This window comes from Rissa tridactyla, chromosome 1 (genome assembly GCF_028500815.1).
Source record: "Rissa tridactyla isolate bRisTri1 chromosome 1, bRisTri1.patW.cur.20221130, whole genome shotgun sequence".
Taxonomy (NCBI): Eukaryota; Metazoa; Chordata; class Aves; order Charadriiformes; family Laridae; genus Rissa; species Rissa tridactyla.
Genome location: NC_071466.1, coordinates 138736723 through 138754258, shown reverse-complemented (window position 1 = coordinate 138754258; position 17536 = coordinate 138736723). Strand labels below are relative to the sequence as shown.

Genomic DNA, 17536 nt, shown 5'->3' with positions numbered 1-17536 from the left:
TGAAAGAGATACACTTTCTATTTCTTATTAGCAGAAGGTGATGTCTTCCCAGTGACAGCTGAGACCGGGAGGGGAAGGGTGCCTGGGAGATGGCAGTCTTTAGCCAGATGGAAATGATTCAGAATACGGTCACAGCCTGTCCTGGGCAAGTTATTGCTGAGATGAATTAAAGAACTTTGCAGTCTAACTAATCTTTCTGCCTTGGTTGCTCAGGACATTAAATTTAGTATTTTTCTGTTCCTAGATACATTTGATGCATGCAAATCTCACTGTGAGCTGTAGGCAGTCCTCACAGGCTAGAATTTTGCTCTTGAGATGTGGTCCTCACTTGATAGTCCAATGATCTTCTCGGTTTGCTTTAGGCTCCACACCAAGCTGCGCAATAATAACTTAGTTATTTTTATTGCTGGTAAAAGATTGCTGGGCACCTTCATATGAAACTGCAAAACAGGATACAAAAAGCAAAGAGAATTATTTTAAGCTGACTTTAAAAAGAACCAAGTACTATTTTTAGTGTGTTTACTACTTGTCAAAGGGATTTTCTGTTGTCTGAAACCCAGACCACTGAGGTTTACCACTGCTTGTATAACATTTTTTCAATAACGCTGTTCCTTTTTAAATAATTGGTATGGCTTCATATGGCTTTAGAAGCCCTCCTCTGTCTGTGCAGCCTGGAAGGGAGGGTTTACCCCACGGTGGGGATGAGAGGGGGCGCAGTTTCTGGGTCTGGCTTTGAGCTCAGCGAGGCTGGTGGAGCTCCTGTTGACTTCATCCGTCGCGCTGGTGACAGAGTTAGGACTGTTTTGATTTCACTGAAGCTTACTTAGTTTCCTGGTAAGGATACATTTCTAAATATAGCTCCTTACATTAGATGCAGGAATGTTTACCCATGCAAAGTCAGGCAAGGTAAACACTTTTTTTTGGGGGGGGGGGTGTCAGTATCTTTTTAATGGAAATGAGCCTTGAAGTATATTTGGCATCATCTTGGCATGCTGGAGCTAAATACACGGTCTGTCTTCCTTTTTTGGTATCAGTTATTTCTAATTTTATTTTCACTTGGAAAGGGGTGATTTAGTGATCCTTCGTTATAGATGTGTCAGAGTGGACGTTGCAAGCTCTGTGAGTTTTGCCTTCACCTTTTAAATAACTCGGCCCTGAATGAATCTGTTGACAGAAGCCGAGCAATTTAAAAATACATTTGAAAGTATGCAATGGGATTATGACAGGGGGCTGTGCCAGAAAAAATACAAGCTCTTACTATGCTGTTACAGTTGCTTGAGAACACATTAAATGCGTAGTTTGCACTCTCTCTTGCTCTCTTTCTCTGTCTTTCAAAGAAGAATGCATTGTGAAGTACATGTATTTAGGACTGTGCGATTATGTTAATTCAGCTTTGATTCTACTGACGGATTTTTTTTTTAATTCCTCCTGTTTATTTGTGATGAGCTCTGACTTGAAATTTGATGTAAAGTTGCCATTTTATTAACATAAATGTGATTTAAAAGCTATTTAGGAGAGTGGTTTAGTTGAGTTATTTAAACAGGAGGATAAATTTCTGACCAGGCTGTTATTTTCTTGTAGGTTACAATCATCTCATCAGCTGGTACTACTGTGCCTTTGAAAAGCAGTAAAGACTGCTCCTTGCCAGTCATACTGAAAAGGTTGTACCTTATCACTCTTTGTGGTATTTTCTACTTACTTTCATGTAGGGAAACAATCTATTTTTTGGTACAAAGACGGAGGAAGAACGAAAACCTTTAAAAGATATTGTTGGATTTTAAAAATCCGTGTGCCTTCAGCAATGTTTCTACACAGGACGCACTGCTGAAAACAGTTCAACATTACCCAAAGGAAGAATACAGTCATTTGGGGATACTGTGCCTCACTTACATCTTCTGTCTGCACTGAGATATGGGTTTCAGCAGCTGAGTCCCCGAGAAACGTGAATTAACAATACTGCTTTTTTGCTTATTACAGTTTAATGACTGGTTTTGTGCTGTAGAATCAGGGTGATTCAGTAAATTTCAGCACAAAGGACTCCTGGACCAATATTTAGTCTTTTTTTCAGGGCTTGAGTTTCTCCACTGTTACAGGTAGGCAGAGATTTTATTAAATCGGCCCAAATTATGAGATTAAAGAAGAGCAATGCTGGTGGGAAAGGGGGGACCCAAAGCACCACTCACCAAAGCAACAAGTTGTGCTTGGCAAAGAGCAAGGTAAAAATATTGCAAAGAAGATGGAGTTCTTCCTCCCCGGAAAGCAGCAAGTGCCTCCCTGCCATGGTGGGCTGGAGCTGCCGGTAGGGTTTCCCCAGCGAGGCCGTCAGCACCGTGAGCAGCAGAGCAGCAGCTGCTGGTGCCTCGAAGAGGGAAGAAAGGCAACTCCCTGCCTGCAGCTGACTCAAAACGCTTTTGCTGTTCCTCCCCAGCAGCAAACACACAGCCTTGGGCTTCCTCTCCGAGTCCCACCTCGCAGGTGTCCTGCCCCACCACAAGGAGCCTCAGTCCCAGGGATGGGTGTGCCAGGAAACACCATCAAGAGATAGCCAGGGCTGTGGTGTGAACACGTACCCACACCCTTTATTTTAGCTCTAAGCACCCTCCCGAGAGATGGTGAGGTACGGGATTACTATGATCCGTGTTTTCTAGCAACCGTCTCACAGGCAAACAGGGGTCAGCACTGGAGCAGTGATTTGGACCTGCACTCTCTTTGACACCGGTGCCCCGATCCGCACCCCATCCCGTGGCCTTGCACTGGCTTATTTCTCTTCCTTTGAACGATGCATAATAATTCCTTTGAATTAGTATCATAAGGGAAAATTAATGTCTTGTGGTAAAAGCAGGTGGATTATGACTGGGGAGAGGTCTAGAAAGAGAGAAGGATACCATGAGCAGCTCTGATAATATCTCCATACACCAGTGCCATATCTATAAAGTGAGGGTCCCTTCCTTTAACTGCTGCAGGCATGGCACTGGTGAAATTCTTAGTGCTGGCGAAGCACGTGTGCTTTGCAGTGATGATAACCCTATAGCACAAATTCGATGTAATTTGGTGTGACAGTTGCTTTTGCTCTTTTTTTTTTTTGGTTTTGTTATTTTCATAATAAATGTTTCCATTCAAACTGGTTTTCAGTTCCTGAAGCAGTGACCGTCACTGATATTCAGCTCCTGGGAAAGCAAATTGAAATGTAACGAGGGAGGAATAAAATCAGTTGGGATACAATTTTGCGGTTCAAGATTTCCAGACAGACTAAGAGATTAAAAATTCTTGTATATATGATCAGTGTATATCCCTAGCTAATAATGTATACCTCCAGGTGAGTTAAATGGAATCAAGATGTTCTTTCAGGAGCAGACTTCAGCCTTAAATAATATAGCAGTGTCCGTGGTTGACAGGCACAATATATGAAAGTTGACTCTTGCAGCAAGTTTTGATCTGCTTTTACTGTCCATAACGTCAATATCTCCCTTATACAGAGGTCAGAACCAACTTAGTATTTACTCTAGCATATTGCTTCATTGTATAGCGGTAGTAGGTCAGAGCCCCGGTTATGCAGCGAAGCACCCTACTAACATATGGCAAAATGCAAAAAGAAGTAGGTTCTTGTTGTGCCGTCCTTACTCTTGCTGAAGGTCCCCGTGCTCTATGAGGAGTCCCACAGGGGGACCCTCTGTTCCCACAAAGAGCTGAGGAGCTGAGCAGCACCAGAAGCAGCCGGATGAGGGGGTGGGCAATGAGTATCTGAGACTTTGTCTGGTGCTCTAGAAAGTCATGTTAATGGGAGATCCTGGAAAGAAATCTGGTGTTTTGCGTCATGCTGCTCATGCATGGTGAGTCATGGGTCTGGGAAGTCACAGACAGATGAACCTTGCCAAGTGTGGGTGGAGATGGGGGGAGCTCTGGATGAGCTTGGGCTCCCTGGGAAACACAGGCCGGCTCCGGTTTACATGTGGGGTAGGACCAGTGCTCCCTGCATCCATAAACCACAGATTCTCCTGGGCTCATTTGTGTGACATCCCAAATGGTCAGCGGCACAGACGTGACTCCAGTTTGATGCGTATCCAGTCTCACAAATAAATGCTCTACACCAGCAGTGCTAACGGCGAGAGAGGAGAGGGCTAACACTGCTTGAACTCCTGCTGCTGTCTCCACTTTCCTGCTAATCCTGGGCACAGTGAGGGAGTTCTCATGGAACTCGGCAAGAGTTGGTGGCAAAGTGCACGGCATCGTCCTATGAGCACTCTGGAAGGAAGTGTAATATTGGAAATAAAAATAGAACAATTGATTTGTGAGCTGAGCTCTACATTGACACAAAAAGGGTCATTGAAAGGGCTTTATAAAAAGCAAAGGAGGATATTTGAGAAAGTGCCCAAGTTGCAGAAATCCTAAACAATGGGGGTTTTACTGTAAAATACTTAAGCGAGCCTCTCGAATCATACATAGCGCCGTGACAATGCATGTCATCTGTTGACATACAGAGAAAAATTGAAACACATTCAGACGGAGCTATTTTAGGCTATTTGTTATAAGCCCTCTGCTTGGCTCAGGCCCTGTGTCTGAGTCGCTGTAGACTGCCTTCTTCCCCAGTCAAGTAGCCGTGGGTTTGGCAATGACCTCCCTCCCACAGGGAGATAAGGCAGTTTGTACCATGTCAATGACCAGAGGCAGCCACAAAACATTAGGCAGGCTCCTGACTGTCGAGAAGTTGAAACTGCTTGAAAACAGCAGGGTCAGTCTGCTCTCAAACACACTGATATTATCTCATTAGTGGTGGCATTTACTGCACAGCACAAGGAGCAGAAAAGGGAGTTGTTAAAAAAAAAAAAAAAAGAAAAAAGCAAACAAATAGTTACAGTATATGGAATCCTTTAGGCAGAGGGAATGTTACTCACATGCGAGGTTTGTCTTTGTTAAAGAAAGTAGTATAGTAGTATGCATTGTATACAAGCAGCAGATTATCACTTCCTTATCTTCCTTCCAAATAACATTCTCCTTCCAGCTGGCAGGGAATGATGACATTTTACCTGAAGCTCAGTCCTGGTTTGCAAAACTTTATTTTTTCTTTTTTTCTTCTTCTTTTTTTTTTTTTTTTTTTTTTTGTCTTTGGGCAAGCCAAGAAATACAGTGTTGCTTATAAGGTTCAGGTTAGGGAATGAGGGCAATACTTTAGAGCTCCTCTCCCCTCTCTCCATATTCACCTTCTCCTTACTCCCATCGGACGGTTTTGCTGTCTGCTCCTCTACTGCCAATTGAAACGTCATAAATTTAGCATTGACTTTACTGTGGCATTACAGTATAAAGACTCCAGAGGAGACCGGCCAGGCGGATAAAAATACTAGACAATTAACTCTTGAGATGCAGGAATCGCCTTTTTGTTCTTTATCTGTACAGCACCCATCCCAAGGGGTGCAGGACTGCTGCCCCCCCAGCCACTGCCACGCACGTGAGTAATAACCAGGTGATCCCCAGGTGCCCGCAGGAGCGGCGAGAGATGCGAGAAGTGCACGGGAAGCTGTTTTCTTCAGCAGCACACTGATATGTCCGGCAGATAGATTTCCACCAGCCTGTAAACACGGTCACAAACATATGAATGTCTGAGATGCTTTCACGACAGGACCTCGAAATAGAGCTACTTAACACCATCCCTGCTAAGTACTTCAGGATGGACTTTGACTTGGAGCAACTGGCAGCGGCCACGTGCACACCCGGCCCTGCGAGCTGTTGGCACGCCTGGTTCTCACAGGCTTTGGGGGACACTTGTCACACGAAGGCTTTGCAGGGCCTGATTTTTTCATTCCCACCAAAAGTGTGTATTGGCATAACTTCCACAGAGACGAATTCTTCTTTTAGCCATAGATAAGTACTCTCTGCCATCACAGTACTCTCAGTTGTGGCCGGCGGATCAGTAACTCGCACAAAAAATCTGCTGGGAAAGTCATCAAAGCTACCCTTCTGTAATAAATAAGCCTGTGTGATATCAGAGGCAGAGGCAGAGGAGCCTTCGAGAGAGGAGAGAGCAGCTTATAGGAAATCAGGGACCAGGAGTGTATAGAGGAAGAGGAAGCTGGGGAAGGGGCACTAAACTTCCCTTTGTAGACGTGCCTTGCAGCCATGTAGTGGGGGATTTTCTTTTAACAAATAAGTGATAGACACGAAGATAAGTTTTTTAAAAAACAGAAGAAACTCCTCGGGTTTCCAGAACACAAAATTGTGGTTTCCTAAGATGTGTTATTTGGCAGATAGCTTGAAATCTGTGCATTCGCTCTGAAGGATTTTCTGTCTGAGCTGTGCCCGTGAATGCTGCTTTCTTGGGCAGACTAAATTATACAATTTAGTTTCTTGCTTGTGTACAGGTGCAGTTCTGGCTCACATAAATTCATATATACAAGTGCTAAAATTTCAGTGTCCAAAAAATGTGAGGGGAAACCCCCCCTGCTCTTAAATTCTTGACTGTTTTGCTGAGGTTGTTTTCAGAAAACAAACCCAGAGAGGAGTATGCAGAGAACTAAAAAGAATGTGTTGAATGTGCAAATGCACCCAGATGATACAAAAATATTCTGGGACTTGCTCACCCATATGGGAATCTATAAAAAGATACTGAGTTAATGTTAAGAGTGGAATTTGATGCAACTAAATTGTCCAGACAGGGTTTTTTTCCTGAATTGCCAATTTAATCTGTTTTCTAGATGCACTTTACATAAAATGCGTAACAGTAACTTTAGAGGTTGTTATGTTAAAAAAAACCTTTCAAATAGTAGGGCCCATACTATATTTGTTGTCATATATAGGCACATTGCTTTAGGATTTAGTTTCAAAGAAACCAAAAAGTGCTTCTAATTTAATAGAAACGGTACAGGCTAAGTTGTGAGCAAAGAAATTTATATTGAGAAAAGCACGGGACAGGAACTATACAAAATAACACAGTTACACTTCAGTACCAACAGAAAAGGTTTAGCAGTATTTTTTGACTAAGGAGTGCACTTGGTCATAGCCTGGTAGGGCAAAAGGGATCTTTCAAATTTTTGTCCTGAAAACCAGGAGATACATATGAGGAAAAAATAATGCAAGTTACAGCCTGTAATGTATTTTTAAAAGTATTGTCCACTTTATCTCAGAGGTGCTACTAGTGATATACAAATTGTTTACGTTTTGCTTGTTTTCTTCTGTTTCTTACAATGGACTATAGTTCAATAGATGTATATAGTATAGTTTAGGTCTTTTTCTTTTGCACAAGGTCGCAAATACAAGTGTACAGAAATTTCAGTATGAACTTACTGGGGAAATAACTTCTTAAATGATTTCAGACCTGATATCCTTACGAAGCATATTGTTGTTCTGGCCTCTGTGCAAATTCATCTTTCTTTCCTTCTTTCTCTATTTATTTATCTATCTATTTATTTTCTTTGCCTGGGACACCCTTACACTCGGCAGCTATTCTTGGATCCATAAACGAAATGAGTGAGGCTTTTTCTAAAATCGCTACTCCAGAAATTCCCTGGAATATAATCAGCTGCGTATCAGATCTTGGTAACTAGAGACCCGTGCAGTTATTTTGCAAGAAGGCTGCGCGTTTGTTGTTCTCATGTATTCCTGTGCATACCTGGTGGTATGCCACCTGGACAAAACGTGAAGACTTGCATGTGAAGGCATACTAAAGTGTATGAGGAACGTGGTTTTCTCCTGTTCTTGAGTAGTCATTTCTTGTTTTTATCAGTCGGTTTTATTTCTTAGCATATACCATATTTAGCTCACTGCTAAATTCGTTCACTCTATCCCAGTTTTCCTTTATGATTTCTTTGAGAATGAAAGGGCGGTCTGACACAGATATCAGTATAGCTCGCTATACTGACCCTGTGTATTAAACTGCCTCCAAACAGACCTGTAAAGTCAGTTAAAATGCTTTGTTTACAGGTGAACCTAAGAGCAAATTTGATTGATCTTTCTTCACAATACTGTAAAGGGATGCTTAGAGCGGTGAAAGAGTCTCAGCCTGTCTGGCAAATATCCTGCAATTTTAATTGTACTCAGACAGGAAAAAATACAAGGCATTTTTGCTGGAGCTGAGTGAACAATCCAAAGTGGACAATATATTTAACACATTAAGGTTAGGGGTCTGGGCTGCATCTATGCCTCAAGAGTTCTACTCAGGACAGCTCCAAGAACAGAGACAAAAGCGGGATTAAGCAACCCTCACCAGTCTTTCCCTCAGCGCTTTCCGCAATCCTTGGCACAGCCCTTTTCCTCACCGAACATCGGTGTGGGTGTGCTTTTTGCACAAGTAACCTGATGGAGGTACACAGAGACAGGCATGTAGCATTCAGGCTACCTGGGAATTCTCCCCAAAGCTTCCAGAAACTGAATCTTGCAGCCTGTAGCATTGCAATGAACTTCTCTGATCTTTTCCCGCTCAGGTAGTTTATCTGAGTAAACAGTGATTTCTTTATATATACCTCCAGTCTTCTGATTTATCCTACAGTTAGCTTTTATACCTGTTCACTGTGTGGCTTGATCTCAAATAGCCCTTTTTTAAATTGGCATTTATTAGCTGAATCATCTGGCACGGTTTCCATTTTTCAGTTGGATGAGAGTAAAAGCACTCACAGAACAGATTCTCAAATGCAGTTCAAAGTTGGTTTTCTGTCATTCATGGTGCTAGTGCAACACTGCCCGGAAATGAAGGAAGAAGAAGCACAAGTATTTTTTGTACCAATATTGTTACGTTTACGTTATTTTGTCTCGCTGACACAAATCCAGCAGTTGAAAGGCGCAAGGGAAAAGACAAGCCTAAAAGAGAAGCAGGAGTCAGTTGGTCCTTGGGAAGAGCAAGGCATAGCTTGTTGTTATGTTGCTGTTGTTTGACTTCCACTGTTATTAATCCACTCCAAGAGCAAAATTAAAACCAGAAAAAGGATATGTCAGTGCCCAAGCTCATGTCCTTGAAAATACCATGTACAGTATGGGGTTTCTTTCCCATTCACCCACACTTTAAGAAGACAGAGGAATGATAAAGACTGAAATTATTCAAAAGCAACTATTTGATTCTTCTACTTTTTATTTTGACCTTTTTATGTTGGAACTCCTTGACAGGAAAAAACATGTTCTAAAAATCAGACATCGTGTAGATATCTCAGAAAGAGAAGGCACCAGAACTGCCATTCATTTTTAAAATTAAACTCTTGAGCATCTCTGAAAGAGCAGTTACTTCAGAAACAGAGTTTAACATGATATTGGAAATCAGTCTTCTTCCTACTATGTATCCTGATATCCTGACTACTCGCTAGTGAAATACTGTTGTTAAATAATAAAACAATTCAGTTTGTCTGATCACATTTCCCACTATATCCATAATATCCAGAGTACTTCTTCTTTTGCATTTAGAGAACAGGTTTTTTACTTGAAGCTTATTATTCTGTTTTATTATAAATCACAAGGAATCAGGGAAGAGTCTGGTTATCTGAAATACATATGTGTAAATAAGCGATGAAGGGGAAATTAATTGCTATATATTACAGAGGAAGTGAGGGAAGGTAATGCTCTGCTGCACCACGCATCATTTAAACTTTGCTGAGAGGTGTATATACACAGAATATAAATAACAAAAAAATCTACCCTGACATCAGGCATAAGCTGGATATAACATACGGTGTTGCGTGCCATTAATAATACTAACGTTTCAAGTTAGAAAAGGTACAAAACAAAATTACCAAAGCAGCCTGTGATAGGGAGGTGGGAAATGAATTATCAAGAAAGATTAGCTCGAATTAGGCAGCACTGATAATAGGAGAGTCTCAAGAGATATGCTGAAGACAATACTGAAACAAAGAGAATGAATCACATTAATCTTTTTAAGATAGTCACTAATTTGAAGAGTCTGGGATCTAGGATACAAGGGGGTGACTCAGAAATGCTAAGTATTTCCGGCACATTTATTTAGTGTTGTTGAAATATTGAACAAATAGCCGAAGTCAAGACCAACAAGTCAGGGGTTTAAAAGAAGCTGGTTTGTTTTCTTTTTGTGAAGGATTTTTGAGATTACAACATTAGCTACATATTTGGAGTTACAATGATAAGTTCTAGGGTGATTTGTATTTATTGGGGTTAGAAGGGCAGGCCTCAGTGGACCATATGGTATTTTTACAGGGCTGTTTCCATAACAAAAATGGCACAAAACTGTATTAACTTTTCACGGATTGATAGAGAAACAAACTATCTGAACAGACATGTTTGTTTACAGAAGGGTTTAAAAATGACTTGGGGTGGAGCAAATCCTTGCATGTTTTCTAATCAAATATGTATCTATAGTTTTGAAGTTTTAATTTGAGTTTGTATTTCCATTCTCATAAGAAGTAGCTGAGAAAAGAGGCAGTGAGACTAAAAAGTACAATTAATGATAAGGAGCAAGAAGGAAGGAGAATAAGGAAAGAACAGGAAACAACCCAGCGAGAACCTCTGGGGAAAAAAGAAAAGAAAGGAAAAAAAAAAAAAGAGAGAAAAATTATAATGTCCAGGGTAGGATTTTCTGCAGGATAGGATGGGAGCAAATTCACAGCTTCCTTCACCTTGCCAGACTTGGTCATGTCTTTAGTTAAAGTTTCTTTTCCAGCTGAACCCTCTTACTTCTTCCTGGGTACTGTAATTTGAATGTAATATTTCCAGCTTAATTCTCTGGAGCTGGCATAAGGATATACATTTGCTTCTAAAAATTAAACAAAATTTAAAAAAGTAGATACTGTGATAAAATCAGATTGAGTGACTTAATGCAAGTGAACAGCAATTTAATTTTGATTCATTGGAAGCATTACATTTCTGTTATTACAGCACAATATTTTGGGTCTTTAAACCACTGAAGGTGGGAGGGTACAGCAGGGGAAAAGACCATTTTTATCTTCTTCTGCACTTTCCCCTATTAATCATGGTAACAAACAGGATACTGGGTTACCTGGAGCACGTGTTTGGCCCAGAATGGCCGGTTTTGTGACATATGGTTTTATGAAGTGATGAATTCTAGAATGAAAGTTCCAGAGTGTTTATTTGTAATAACTGGTTTTATTTTAACATGCTTTTTCAGTTACAGTAATTATCCAATTCAGAAAATTGAACAAATGAAAACGAAAAATGCAGAAAGTTGATTTTACATGAAAGAGGGCTAAGCTGAATTTCATATTGTGAGTTAACATTAAGTCCTGCCTGTATTCCAGACTTAATTGTTGACAACCAGAGATTTGTTAACTAATATGAGCTGAATTCTTAACTCAGACAAAGCAAACTGTGGGTTTTGGTTAGCTCATCAAAGTGAACATGAGGGGATGGACAACTTATATGTATTTTATTGGTTTTTAAACACATCTCTTGATATGTGAGTGTGTCCAAGCCAAGGAAGGCATAAAGTAGTAATTGACACCACCTATGGCATATTGACATCATTAATCTTAAAATTTCGGGACCTGTATTCTAAGACATACGTCAGAAAAAAGGAAACAAATGAAAATGAAAATATCTTGCAGGTATTTATCTGTGTCTGCACAGTACCTTAGAAATGGCCTTCTAGATAAAACCTGCACTGTCTCCAGGGGCCCCAAACGTCCTAGCCCAGCCCTAACCATCTCCAGTGGGATGCCCATGATGTGGTGGCAACCATTTTCCACCAAATAAGGATAACCTGAATTCAGTATGCCCCCACACCTTATCCATCCTTGTGACAAGTCCCAGAAGGGCCTCTGTGGTCACCCAGTGCTATGGCCCTTTGGTGGCCCCAGTAGCTCATTCCCTTCCTGTCTTCAGAATGCCATCAAACCCATCCCATGGCTCACCTCCTCAAGTGAAATTGGACTCAAACATGGATGTGGTCTGCCCTTGAAAAAGAATGTGGACATCAGTCTCCACAGGCAGTGTAATGGGAGGCTCTGCACCTTGACTGGGAGTAGATTAGTTTTTTGGTCTGCCCGTTATGAGTATAGTTTAAGACAGGTGCCTCTGCATTATCCCAAGGGATCCCAAACCGCTTAAAACCCATCCTCTGTTGTGCCAGCTGTCCTTGGTTGTGTTAACCAAGTTTGCTGTCTGGAGTTTTTGGTTGCAGTTATTAGAGGCAAAGGCCTAGGTAAGCGATTCTGTGGAATGGCTGTACTGCAGGCCGTGGGCAGGATAGTAAAGGCCGAAGGCCCTGTGACTAGTCATGCCCCAGAAATATGTTGCTGAGAGAGGAAAGAAGTCATAAAAATGCAAGGTCATGCTCTGAGCCTTTCCCAGTTATTACCAATAAAGTGTAATATCAAGTAGCAACCAATGAGAATGCTCTATTTGTGACTCAGGAGTTGAGATCATCATAGTCATCACATAGTCATCACTGCCCACCAAAGACCAGCCTTATGCAAGGCTTACACAAGCTGCTACCTGGACCTTTTTGATCAGACTTTGCAACATGCTTCAAAGTGCTTTGGGTTAGGATTTACAGACCAGGTTTCTCAAAGGGTTTTTTTGGCACCAACTTTCCGACAAAATAAATGAGCCCCCATTGATATTTCTAAATAGGCACATAAAAAGTGTCCCCCTGTTGTAAACCTTCATGCCTGTTCTGAAGTGCCTATGAAAACAGAATGGATGAAATTCAGACCAGACCCTGGGGCAGTAGGTCATTTACTGCAGGTCAGCTTTGGACCCTAGATGTACAGCAAAATGCAGAGCGCCTGTCTTCACTAACCCAAGCAGTCACCTTTACCTCCAGGTCAGTCTGACCAGGTGGACCAGGTGCACATTAGTTTCCAAAGGGCCTAAGCACCTAAACAACGTTGACAATCTCAGACTCAATCTGTGTGAGCCCAAGAAGAAGCACTTTGCTTTAAGGAAAAGCAGTCATCCGATTAAGGCACTGAACTGATGCTGAGTAGAAATGAGTTCAGTTTTCAGATGAGAAAGAGCACTCCTAACAAGTTGTTTATTCTCTCTGCACGTAAAGTCTACATTATTAATTTTGGGAATAAATCAGAGACATCCTTGGTCTCTGAGTTTTAAATCGACTGTAAGCTCTTTGAGTCATGGTCTAGCCCTTACTAGGGCTTACGTTGATGTAATCCACTGAGATCGAGCACAATTTCTAGGCTGTAGAAATCGCTCCAAAACACCTTCATAGGACAGAGAAGGAAACTGAACCCTTACACACTGTCACACCCTGGGCACATCCGTCTCCTGCCGCAGCACTCTGTGTGCTGCTTTGCCTTAGCTCTCCGCACAGTAAAGGGTCACCCAGGTAAGCACTGGGTGGCATTAACACTTTCACCATCCCTGTCCAGTCAGCAAAGTGATTCTTAAAATCTGACCCGCTCGGTAGTTGTTCTGGTTGACAGAAGGTCTGGGAAGGTTTGAACTCTTCCTGTGGGCAAAGCCCACTTCATTGGGGGATCTCAGCTCTGGTCCTGGAGGGGAACCAGGGCTGCCCTCAGGCAGTGCAGTTTCTGGTGTAGGGTAGTCTGCTTTTGGGTGGGAGCCATGCCTTTTTGAGCGGAGACCTCTCCAGGCTTGCCTTTTCAGCACAAGGCACCTCGCTGACATGGCAAGCAGGTGGCTGTTTCTTCCTGTGCTGGTGTGACTGAAACCAGGCAGGCGGCAGGCTGGGTGACCACAGGGCAGAGCAAATTCTCGTGCCTGAGAATAACCAGAAGGCAAACTGCAGAGCAGGGGTGGGGGGGAGCTGCGGGAAGAGCAGGCTTTCTGGGCAGCAGCAATTCATCCAGAACCCCTTCATAGATGCGAAACAGTCCCGCGCCTTCTCCACCTCCTAATAATTCGATGTCTGTGTTTGTTGGCAGCTAGGAGACTTTTTTTTTTTAACTTTGCAAGAAAAGGAAGGTAGGATTTTAATAGAATCCTATTGCAAAGCATGTATTTCTTCTTTTTTCTTTCCTGCTCTCTGCCACCCCCTGCCCCCCGCCAACAAATCCCTGAGGTCAACATTGTAATAAACAGCAGGAAAGGCCCAATTTTCTGCACCTGTGGCCTTGTTTGTCTATATATTTCTATAGGTGAATGGGCACAGGGGACGCAGAAAGGAAGTGAATTCAATGGATTGGCTTAAAAAACTCAGCATGCTAATCAGCAGGCACTCAGGTGAAATAGCTTTAAAACCCTGTTAAAATAGACCCAGAGTGAAACAGAGTGTGTAGCTACAGTGCATGCAGCTTGGGGTTTTTTGAATGTAAGAACGTGGCATTGTTAAAAATCAGCCTCCAGTCAAGTAGCTTGTTATTCGGGACACAAACCCCTGCACCTGAAATCTCTTACCCAGGGCAGAAGAATGATTTTGGTTTTAATCTCTTTTTTCATCCCACGAAAGTTTAGTGCTGACAAAAAAAAAGGTGCTAAACTAGCAGACGCAGAAAATGAGGTGCTTTTGGTTGCTTTTTGTTTTGTTTTGTTTTGTTTTTGAAATAGGACTGGCTCCGGGCACCGTGAGCTTGCTTCCCCACCTGCTCTCCTCCCTGGGCAGGCTGCATGGGAAGAGTCCAGCGCCTGGCCTCGGTGGTGAGACAGCCAGCAAGTGTTCTGTGTTAGTCCCAGTGGTGCTACCAGTGTTGGTGATACCCACAGGGTAGGAAATGTTGAGAGGACGGACGTGCTGCCTGCTGCGCAGGCTGCTGTCTTGCAGCGCAGCAGCACAGCGTGCCCAGTCTCTGCCCCGACCAGCTCCTGCCGTAGTCCAAAGCCATAGTAAGCAGTAGGAGGTATGTTTTGGTGCTGACTCCAGAGTCACATGAGCCAAACCAGGAAGGCAAAAAATTTTCAAGTAGACTACATAAAAATCCACCAGCAGGAAATAAATGTTGGTTGCTAACAGCCTAGACTGGACCCCAGCTGGCGTCAGGAGAATACGAAGGAGGTGCGGGCACAGAATTCTGCAAGGGCTGTTTGCTCCCCGCCTGGCAGAGGCAGGGAGAAGGCAGGTGGGCATTTCCTTTTCACGCTACCTCTGCCTTTACCACAAAGTCATTGCAATTTGGAAACCTGGATTAGCCCAGCGGAGCATCTGCACCGGTAACCCCCAGTTAAGCCGAGTCATCTATCTCTCTGAGGGCAGATGGAAAGGAATAAAAATATTTTCTAATGCAATGTTGCTCCAAATTCTCTAACTGTGTAATACACTTTTTTTCTTTTTTTCCAAACAAGATACTGGTTTATGTGTAAAAGCTTCACATGCCAAGAGCTGTACAAATTCTCTCACATTTGGACTGATTTATTTTCAGAGCCTTTTTTAAATGTCTAAGGGGAGTGATTTTTAAAGCCCAAGTACTGCAAGAATTGATCTTCTTGTAGTATTTCATTTTCTGGATGGTGGATGTACAGCAAAAAGACCAGATCTCAGGTTGTTATGGCACCCTGAAGGTTTTGAAAAAGATGGTTAAAAAAGGTAAACACAAATGCAAAAGCCAAACCGTTTGCCTTTATTTGGGTTTACCGCTGGGTTATTTCTGGCTCTGTTGTTTATTGAAGTCCCTACTGAAAAGCTGTAGTATCCGCCCATCTGAATACGGGCTCGCTTGCACTCTTGCGCTGCTGCAGAGGAGCAAATTCAGACCCTGAAGCACTTGTGGTGTTTATTTGTAGTATGAAAAATTAAGCCTGAAATAGAAAAGGGCCTCACTGAATTTTTTTCCTGATGCTACTCTCCTGAGGTCAAGTGGAGCTCCAGCAAGGATGTACGCTGTCTGTTTCCTTGTTTTCCCAGGGGAATGGGGGTGCGGGGAGGGAACCTTTGTTATTGGACAACTCCTTTCAGAGAATACTAGGGCTTTAGACAAGATAGCATTGGTAGAGGGAAAAGAATTTAAAATGGAGAAACCAAAAGCAACTCATTAAAAAATGATCAGGTCAAAGCTCAATATAAAGTATTGACAAGAGTCCCAAATAAGTGTTTAGATTAGATTCAAGGAGATGAGAACAAGTATGAGTTAGTTACATTAATAGTTTGTTTGCTTTTTGACCAAAATGCATTTTAATGCACAACCTGAGGTCTCTTCATAATTAACCTCAATAGTTTGGCTGAACACATGTGTTCACAGTCATATATGTGTACTTAATCTCAAATACAAATACTCAACCACGGATATGTTTGTTCAACCCTTTGTTGACTCTGGTGATCAATTTTGAAGCCTAAATACTGCTTAACAGCACTGTAAATAACTCAGAGGCAGCTGTTTATTTACTCATTATATTTGTCAAGTATTTTTATAAAAACAGAGGCATAGGATTAACTTTGTATTGCTTCCTTGATACTGGAAAGAGATACCACTCACCTGAGTTTGTGTTTAGCAGGAACTATCCTGTCTGCTCTACCTGGTTATTCAAACATTCTTCTCAGATTGAGAAGCACCTGTGTCCTGACTAAGGCTCTTTCCCAGACTTAACATGTAGCCTTGGACAAATTGCTTCATCTAAAGATGAAGCAATGGTCGGTTGGTCAACACCTCAGTTTGCCCATCTGTGGATCGAGGATGACTCTTTCTTAGGAGCCAGACATAGGTACTAGCTTTAAACTTGCGAAACACATGACTACATGCATACTAATAGTTTTGGTGTGTGTGATCAGACCGAGTAGGTTGGAGTCATTCAACTAATCAGCAAAAATAAGATGAAAAACAACCAACCACCTAACAGAGCTCTCTAGTTATAGGTCATCCTTTCTGTTTAAGTAGGAGGAGCCTGATAAAGTAGTCCTCGATTAATTTTCAAGTGGACCAAAAAGAAGCCTATTATAACATTTTTCTCCATACCATCTGACTGCTTGCTCTCGCTCACCAAAGCAGACAGATCCTCACCCTGTGGTTATCCCAGATTTCTCTCTAGCACAGTCAGCTCTAACAGCACAGAACACCTGTATTATCTCCAGTACTTCAGCAGCAGCCAACAATAACAGTAAGCAGCTGGATGTCAGAAAAGCCCAAATCTATCATGCTTTGACACACTGCATTGCCTTTGCAGCAATAAAATTACTGGTGGGTCAGCAGAAACAGCATCCAGAGCTGGTCAGATGTTCTGTGAAAGACACTTGAGATGACTTTTGAATTGCAACATTTTATTGTTGTTATTTATGACTTTGGTTGTTAATTAATAATTCTACTGGTAAATTCCGTTTACAGCACATGGCGTGACTGTTGTGTCACTGTGTTCCTAGAACATTCTTAACAAGCCTCTCACTGCGTTTTGCAGGCATTAACTATTTAAGTCTATGCAGTAGTTAAGGGAAACTGCAGGGACCACTTCACTCAATGCTGATAAGTAGCTGCCAGTGAAGTGACTCTACATAGATGTTTGGCAGTGCATAGCAGCACTAATCAATATCTGAAGACAGGACATTGCTGTATTTCTTCTTTCTCCCACCTGCTGAAAAGAGAAAGTGCTGTTCTTTAGCCTGGTGTTACTATACACATTCATTGATATAGGGGAAAGGGGATTATTTCTTTTTATCATCATGCTTTAGAAAGAGTTGTCTTTATCCTACACAAAAAAAAAAAAAAGAAGAAAAGAAAAAGATTAACAGTTAACC

At 42.0% G+C, this 17536-nt stretch overlaps 1 protein-coding gene across 5 annotated transcripts in view; it reads left to right on the top strand.

Annotated features, from left to right (window-relative positions):
- LOC128908446 (potassium voltage-gated channel subfamily KQT member 1-like) overlaps window positions 1-17536 on the top strand; it is a 516130-nt gene that overhangs the window by 336234 nt on the left and 162360 nt on the right. For 2 of the 5 annotated variants that reach the window (XM_054198688.1, XM_054198669.1), the window contains exon 17: window positions 1582-17444. The exons of 2 other annotated variants lie outside the window; for them this stretch is intronic. In XM_054198688.1, coding sequence (XP_054054663.1) covers window positions 1582-1761 — 180 coding nt within the window. In that variant the 3' untranslated portion in view covers window positions 1762-17444. Of the gene's footprint in view, window positions 1-1581; window positions 17445-17536 lie in introns of those variants that run through there. One more of the 5 variants, XM_054198695.1, reaches the window with a different exon arrangement.